At 37.7% G+C, this 8,954-nt stretch overlaps 1 protein-coding gene across 1 annotated transcript; it reads right to left on the reverse strand.

Moving 5' to 3' along the window:
- Positions 1 to 3,839: 3,839 nt before the first annotated feature.
- LOC124959232 (olfactory receptor 4C46-like) lies at positions 3,840 to 4,790 on the reverse strand. The gene has a single exon (XM_047517810.1). It carries the CDS (start codon positions 4,788 to 4,790, stop codon positions 3,840 to 3,842), a length of 951 nt encoding a protein of 316 aa, XP_047373766.1.
- Positions 4,791 to 8,954: the final 4,164 nt, after the last annotated feature.

Genomic DNA, 8,954 nt, shown 5'->3' on the forward strand with positions numbered 1-8,954 from the left:
CCTTACTCACCATCTTGCCCTGGCTCTAAGCCCTTCTATCCTCCCTCACACTCTGGTAGACACAACACAAAAACCTGGGATGCGGAGTGCTGCTACTTGGCCCTTGCCTTCCAATTATTCACTTTGAAGTAAGAATTTCCAGTCCAGGGACCACAGTTTCCATGGAGGGATTCCTCTGACAGGGACGAGCACTCACAGAAGTCTTCAAGGATATCAGGGCTCCTCTCATAAACTTACTACTGACAGTTGTGATGGAGGTTAGTGTTCTGGACTCTCCTAGAATGGGTGAGTAGGTCTTAAGTGACAAATCACACTGCATTCTGATTTCTCAGTGCCTTTGGTTCCCTTTCTAGTTCACTCACTGTGAGCCAGTCAAATAAAGAGAAGCCCTTTCAATTACCTGAGCTGCAGGGCTAAAGAAGCAATCTTTGTTTAGTGGAGCCTGTATCAGTAAATTTGACCCTATTTAAATTTGTCTATTTCATTGCATATTCTTAACATGTTAACACATGTACTCCTGCCTTCATGTCTGCATAAATTAGAAAGATCATGAAGCCTTTACATGGTCACACATTGAGATTCTTTAATCCTGCTGGGACTTGAGTCCAACTAGAGATCTAGGAATCAAGAAGGGGTTAGGAATCAGTCCTAAAGAGAGTCGGCCTTGCCTCAGGGAAACTTCCTCAGTGGGCAGCCATTATCGTCTCTTCAGGCTCTGTTGTAGCATTCCTTAGACAGGCTGGGGAGACCACCTACTGGTGGTTGCAGAGCCCCTCTGCTGGAGATGGAGAGGCCCTTTTCACTTGCAAAGTTCTCTCTATTCTATCTTCTCAGTTCCCTCATCCATCTAGTGATGGAAGCCAGAACCTGGATCTCACTCATGACTCCTCCCTTTCTAATATTCCTCATCAATGGATTAACATTGTCTATAACTTCTAAATATATGGGGAACTGTTTCTTTATTTCATTTTGTGATAATGAACCTGAAGTGGGGATTTCTATGAATGTGTCATATGGAAGCAGGGACTGAAGGAGTCTGATGAGAGAGGGAGAAAATATGTGGTGCCATGAAGTCAGGCTTTTGCCTGGGCCTTGGCAGAACTGGAGTGCTCATTGTGTGACCTGAAGCTCAACCCCATCCCTGATGCCCATACAGTAAGGAAGGCAAGGTTTTGAGAAAAAGGAAAAATAAGTTTGGTTGTTTACTAGTGAAAGGAACACAGGGAACTCCTGTCCCCGAGTCTGAGATTCTCTCCATTAAGGGCAATAGAGGATTTTAAAGAGTTGATTCAAAGGAATCATGTTTTTCACCTGAGATTAGGAGGAGGGATTATGGAGGAGAGATTAGGGAGAACAAGTGGGAAAAGAGAAAAAAATATGTCTGTTTTAAAGTAGCAACGGATATATTCAAAGCATGAAGTTGACCATGGTTAAAATTGTAGTACACATATTTTTTCTACAGGTGGCAAGGGGACACACAACCTTTTAAACACTCTTTTGAAAGTCTTTTATTTTTCTACTTAGAGCCATAAAATAGTAAAATAATCCCTGGATAAAAATCTCCTACTTTCTTTGGTGTAGTTGCCAAGAGAATGTTAGGGCTGTGAACTCTTAGTAGCTCAGAGTCACAGCACCTGGGTCTTGTGCACAGTGATCTGGTGGAGGAATTTGGGCATGATTCAAGTATTCACCACACTCTGCTCTTCACCAGCAGGACCAGAGTTCAATCCCAGCCATTCACACTCAGATCATTATATTAATTTCTGTCCTCCTCCTGCCCATCATACACCTCTGTAGATTAATCATACTGGGCCCAGGTTATTGTAATCTGAGGTACAATCAAATCATTCACCATCTTAAAAATACTTTCTATATTTCATCCAAGGTTTCTGCCATTAAACTTTAACACAACTTTGAGAACTTTTTTGATCTTGCCTAATTCTTATCACATTCTCAGGAGTGCAATTTACCTTTATACTAACTTGGTGTTCAACTTGGTGCCTGGCACTGGGGTTTCAGTATACAAATGTTGAATAAAAATATAAATTAATAACCACAACCATGTTGAATGATTAGTTTTCCTTCACATTTTGTTTTTAACTTACCTGTCATAGGAATGCTTTCATCCAACCCCTTGACCCTTCACTCACCTTACCCAGTTTTATCCCATGAATGTCAGATTTTGTCTTTCCTTCTGGGAATCATTTTCCATCTGCACCCCCCCAGGTCTTTGTTTGTTGTCCATCCAATATGTCTTCATAGGACCCTGTCCATCTTAACATGTACGTATAACACTCAGCAGTACTTTTCTACCCCCTTCTGTTGTCTCTCACTTCAGCACCATGAAAGAAGAATCTAGGCATGTTTTATTCACCTCAGAAGTCCCACCATATATTAATATTTTTGGAATCAAATCTTGGAGTGTATTAACGAGTGAAGGAGATTTTGAATGAACCAAAAATTAATCCTGAAATTGCTATTGTAAAAGATAGTGGTAGTTATTTAACAAAGTAGGTTTCACTAATGAAACCTACTTTGAGTAATATAATGAGTAATATGAGTAATATAAAACTCATACAGAACCCACATGCAGATGATAATGAAATCTTTCTGTGAGAATATCACAATATAATATTTGATCATATGCTGAGAAACTCAGTTCTAAGTTCTTTCTCATTCCTCAGTTTACACAAGGGTAAACACAAATTTTGATTTCCTTTAGAGGTCAGTCTGAATCAGATGACAGAGAAAAAAATCTGTAGTCTTCAAGTCTTCAGTACTCTTTTTTTTACTGTATATTTTATATAAGTTATTTATGTTATTTTAGACATTCATTTTTCATTCACTAGTTATCAGAGGCAAAATGTTGTGCTACATTACAGAAAATATTGTTTGCTATCAGGCAAGTACTTCATGGAGCCTAGCTGTGCTTATTAAACTAGGAGTTCCTGTCTGACATTCAAGCATGTTTTTATTGGCTCACCCTTCATTCTCATGGATTATCATAGTAGAGCAACCTGAGTATAATGAGCCTTTCTGAAGACTACAAGTATATTTGGTTGAATCTGCATCAGTTGCTAATCAAAGGTCAATGTTGCTTCAGGTATGTAGACCTAAAGTGCTTCAAAATATATTACTATCAATTGTATGCATATTTATATGAAGTTTTTATGAAAATCATTAGATATTTATATATAGAAATTCAACTAGTATATGCATTGTTTACAATATTCTTTTCCTCATAAATGGTAATTAGTACAATAACATGATCTATTTATTATAATTACTTGTCCTTGTAAGATAGAAATTAAGAGTATGATTCAATAAATCTATCATATTCCAATTGTAGGATGTGTTCAGATAACGTCATCTGTCACTTTCCTGACAGATAAAATAGGGACAGTAATTGTGCTGTGCTTATTTCTTTTGAGTGTTATAATAATTTCTACTCAATATCAAAATATTTAGTTATTTAATTTTTATTAGCATGGCATATGAATCCATATATGGATATGAAGATAGCAAAAGCAAGTCCTGATTTGATAAAAGTTTCCAAAAATGCAGAGTGGTTGTAAAGTAGTTATTTCCCTTTCTCTGAACTAATTTTTCCTTCCTTGAAAGCAGATGTTTTTGTTTTTGATTTTAATTGTTGGTGTTTTACATTTATGGATAATACTGGGATACATAATGCAAATTAACACACTGACACACACACACACATACACAACCTAATTTGCTAAATCTCATGAGACTGATCAAAAGAATTTTTTAACAAAAAAATGCTAATCTTTTAGGTGCTGCTTGCTAAGATCATTTAAAGGGGACTTTCCTCAGTAAAATCAGTGTTGGTCTTCAGGCATATTTATTTGTCCAACTGAAAGAAATTTCCTAGTAAATAATTTCCTAATGGTACTTTTCATCTGGGCATTTCCTAAGGTGTAGATCAAAGGATTTAACATGGGAGTTATCATCGTGTAGAAAACAGCAACTGCCTTAACAATAGGTAAAGTAACTGCAGGTCTCAGGTACACAAATAAGGAGGGAAAAAAGAATAAAAGGATCACTGTGATGTGGGAGACACAGGTAGACAGGGCTTTGTGCCTACCTTCCATGCTCTGTGTCCTCAGGGAGCACAGGATGACCACATAGGAGACCAGCAGGAGGAGGAAGATTAGCAGGCAGATGAACCCACTGTTGGCAATGACAAATAGGCCCAGAGTGTGGGTATCAGTACAGGCCAGATTGAGAAATGGGTTCAGATCACATATAAAGTGATCTATGACATTAGGACCACAGAAGGGTAGTTGGACGATGAAGAGGAGCTGGATGGTTGCATGGAGAAAGCCTCCCATCCAGGACACTCCCACTAGCAGCATACACACTCTCCAGTTCATGATGGTTGCATAGTGCGAGGGCTTGCAGATGGCCACATAGCAGTCATAGGCCATCACTGTGAGCAGAATTATCTCAGCCCCTGCAAAAAAGTTTTCCCCAAAGACTTGGACCATGCATCCATTGAACAGAATGGTCTTCTTTTTATGGAGTGAATCCACAATCAGTTTAGGGGTATTGACGGAGGAATAGCAGGCATCAATAAAGGAGAGATAGGCCAGGAAAAAGTACATGGGTGACCCAAACAATGGGCTGCCAATGATGGCTATCATGATGACCAAATTTCCTGCCATAGAGCTGATGGAGATGAGCAAAAACACAGCAAATATAATTTTCTGCATCTTTGGATTTTGTGAAAGTCCCAGAAGAACAAACTCTGTCACATTTCTGTTCATCATGTACTTCCTGTGCAGCTTTAAAAACTTACCTGAAAAAAAAAATTTTAAATCCCTTGGATTTATTAAACTTCTCTATTGTAATAAAACATAAAAGTCTGAATTCTGTTGTGCTCTGAAATCTGTTGAGTTTTTTCTTTTTTAATGGTGTTTTTTTTTTTAAAGGTAAACATTCTGTGTTTTTCCAGATGAGCCAAAAGCTTCCTGAGTATTAATAATTTCACTAAAAGTCTGTGAATGAGAAACTTATAGACATACAAGCAGGAGCCCATCTGAGTACACTGAATCTTCTGTGAAGATGAGGAGACTAAATGCGAGCAACGATCTGCACAGATTGTGGCAATGAAGTCCATTAGGGAGGCAGAATATATATGAAATGGTCATTTTTGTATAGTAAACAGTTTTCAACTTTTCTTAGGAAAAGGAAAACTGCAAAACACAACTGAGAAAATGAGTGCAAGTGTGACAAGGAACTTGAGTAAGGGGGAATCTGGGGCATTACTCTTATAAATGCCATTGTGTATGCCGGATGAAGAAGATGGAGGTTTGGTAAATAGTGGAAGCCAGATCCAGGAACCCCAGGTAGCAGATCCTCCCTGAGATCTGATGTAAAGAACAGCAGTGCAACAGTGAAGGAAATTTAAGTATGAAAAACTACTGTGAAATAATTCATAATGCTGGATGACTAAACCCAAGAACTTCATAACAGCCAATGCCACATTACTTTGCAATGTTCGTTCTCTATATTTCATGGTACCAAGTTCTTTGCTCACATGATTCTTTTTAATACTTAATAACCTGTGTGGTACATACTACTTCATTGCACAGATAAGGAAATAGTCTTGGAGATAAATGTTTGCCGTGGTTGAACAATGGCAATGTTGACCAAAACCCATTGATCTCTTCAGGAGTTCTAAGAGCTTTTGCAGATGCTTGCTGATTTAATCTTCACTGTAAGCAGGATTAAATCACTGACTATCATTGCTCTATAGATTTGTGTTCTCCAAGTTCTTAACATGTATTACCCTTGAAATTCTCAGCTTTAACTAATACTCCTTATATTGGATGCTGTGGAAATGTTGCATGAGTATTCCTCATTTGGCATGAACATAATTATTATAATTCACTAAATGCTACCTTTGAGACAATTTTACAAAAGTAATTTCATCAGCAGACATAGATAGTAACACATTTGAACCCTCTAATATTAAGAAAATAAATCTTTCTTCATTCTTGGAGGGGTACCTGTGTCCTCATCTTTCTCTCACAAACAGTTCTTCTCCAATACCATTATAAAGTGGGTTACACACCCTGTTGGAAAATCCCAGTTTGTCACAGTAGTTAAGCATATTGGCATGAGTATCTAGGAAAACCTAATTAGAATCCTGGCTCTTCCACTTGCAAGTCTTCTTTCCTGGGCTAAGTTTTCTGGCAAAGCACATATCTACATCACCTATCTATGAAATGAAAATTAAGAATATCATCTCGTGGGTTGTTCTGATAATTCATTGTTATATGAACACATTCTGAGGGCATGTATATGACTTTTGTTTATGTTTAACTTCAAGTGTATACACTTAGCAGTTGTGTGGAATTAACACTCTGAGCATTGAAGAAATTCTCTTTAATACTACTTGTGAAGAGACCAAAGGGACCTATATTATCCATAGCCATTGATCCCAGAAAGAGTTCTCCATGTGTTTCTTTTACTCAGTATGTAATGTTTTTGCCTTCTAGTATTCATATTTAGGTCTTTTATGTGGGAGGTGCATTTACATTTTGTCTTCACCTCAGTGAATTATTTTAGTTGGCAAAAGAGTATCTCATAGTAAAGTACTGATTCTGTTTGCTGGAGAAATACTGCTTCATCTTTGTGAGTCTTGAACTGTCCACTGTTAAGTCAGGTTAATGAGATTTATCATCTCTCAAAATATTAAGGTAGGGGTGAAATATCCCATGATTATATTTAAAAATGTTGAAAAGTAATAATTACAGTACATGAAATGTAGCAATAATGAGCACCAGCTCTATTGAAGAACTTACCTTTGTAGTTTTAGAGGATTTTAGTGATGCTGTAAGGTGTTCAGAAGCAATCTCATCTTCAGAGTGACATACACTTAGAGTAAGAATCTTTCAATATTTAAATATAAGACAGAATTTAAAGAGGTTTTTCTAATAATCCTATATCAAATCAAAAGATACTAAGGAAGTGTCTCCATAAGTTCAAATCTTTCTTCCCAAGCCAAACTTTGAATGTCTCACAGAAAACTCAGGGTTAGAATTCAGAATGGATTCACTTGATGCACTACAGAAACATGATCTGGTCTTCAGTGCAGGAGATACAATGTTTGAAGGAAAAACATTCAAGTGGGTGTCTCTAGTCATGATGAATCTTGCTCTTGAAGAACTGACTACTACAGAAAATATTTCCTCTTGCCCTATCTGGGTATTTAAAGATGATTCCACAAAGACTGTTGTTCCTTGCTGGTAGCTGTGCTATTTCTCCCAGGGATTAATTATTTCCTTTGATGGGAAGTTTTTGTCTTAGGAGCAGACATCCTGGAAAGAAGTTTTGAGAATCTCCCCCTCCTGAGTGGGGAATTGTATTTCCTGCATTGAGAACCTATGCTTTACTTGCAATACTGTGTTAAATGAGATAGTGCATGTGGAACACTCAGCACAGTGCCCACACAGAGTATTGTCTCAATAAAGGTTAAGATCTTCTTGAATCTGTTTCTTTTTGTATGGGTTGATTAATATAATGCCACATTTCCTATCCAAACTTCTAAACTCTTTGCAGCTTGTCTTGCACTAACTAGTGCATACATCATGCAGTATTTGAGTATTACGAATAGTGGAATCAATAACAAAGAAAATGATGAGTGATTAAGACAAAAACTTAAAAGGAGTAATAGAATGATGATGTTGATATTTCAAAAGGGAAATTCAAGAAAGCTATTTGAAACTTTGTATGACATAAAACTCAGACAACACAAATTATATCATTGCAACAAAAATTCCAAAGCCAATCAAATATTTGGCAATCAGCATTTACACAAGCACTAAGATGGGGGAACCTGAAATTGTTATCTGTGAAAAGCGGTTGATGTCCAAGCTCTGGGTGAGAAGGGCAGAAATTTTCCAATTACACTGTCACTTGGAGCTAGAACTTGTGTCACCACTGGTGGTCACAGTCTAGAGTCTTAAAGAAATAAATCCCAGAAAACTCAAGTAGAAGCATTCTGTAATTGTGTCTAACTGCATGGAATTTGATATTAACACTTGGAATGAAATATGAACCTAAGACTCAGTAATTGTAGCTGAATAATTTGGGGGAAATGGAACTCTTGATAAGGTGTCATCATTCAAATTTGAAATGTTCATCAAAAGCTTTGACTGAATGGACTACAGGGAATTGGGACCTAGTTGGAGGAAACAGGTCACTGGGGGTGTGCACTCTAAGGGTTTATCTTCTTCAGGGATCTTCCTCTCCTTCTCCTTATTCCCCCTCCCTCTTACCCTCCCTCCACCCTTTTCTCCACTCCCCTCCTCCTCCTCTCTGTCTCTGCTTTCCAGTTGCCATGAGCTGACAGCTTTCCTCCACCATGCCCTTCCGCCATGATATTCTGCCTCACTTCAGGTCCAAGGCAATGGGTTCAGCTTACATTGGACACAAACCTCTGAAATCACAAGTAAAATAAGCTTTCCTCATCTCAAGTTGTCTATCTCAAGTGTTTCTGTAACAGCAAAGGAAAGTTGACTAACACAGAAGGCTTTTCCATCTCCCAATTCCATCTTGAAATCTCTAAAAACACCATAGATTTTGTGCTGAAGTTTAAAAAGTGCTTCACAATGATCTTCAATAGTAATATGTAATGGTAGCATCAGTTCTATATGGGAAGCTGAGAAGAAAGAATTAGGATGATTTTTAGAAGAGAAAGTTAATTACAAGACTGAGACAAAGAACTCCAGACTTGGGACTCTGGCTGTGCCCAGGATTTAGCACATGCCATCTGGTACCTGAAAAGACATGACTACTTCACTCAATGGAAAAAAAAATTGAGTTGAGGTTTTAAAGAACTGGGGAAGCAGGGAGAAAAGACCAGAAAAAAAGTTGGAAGAGAATGATGAAGGGAGGAAAGGAAGGAAGAAATCATCTTACCATTA

Source organism: Sciurus carolinensis, chromosome 11 (assembly GCF_902686445.1).
Source record: "Sciurus carolinensis chromosome 11, mSciCar1.2, whole genome shotgun sequence".
NCBI classification, from domain to species: Eukaryota; Metazoa; Chordata; class Mammalia; order Rodentia; family Sciuridae; genus Sciurus; species Sciurus carolinensis.

What these genes read in the sequence shown, in the direction of transcription:
- LOC124959232 (XM_047517810.1), bottom strand. Translation starts at nt 4,790, where the DNA reads ATGATGAACAGAAATGTGACAGAGTTTGTTCTTCTGGGACTTTCACAA.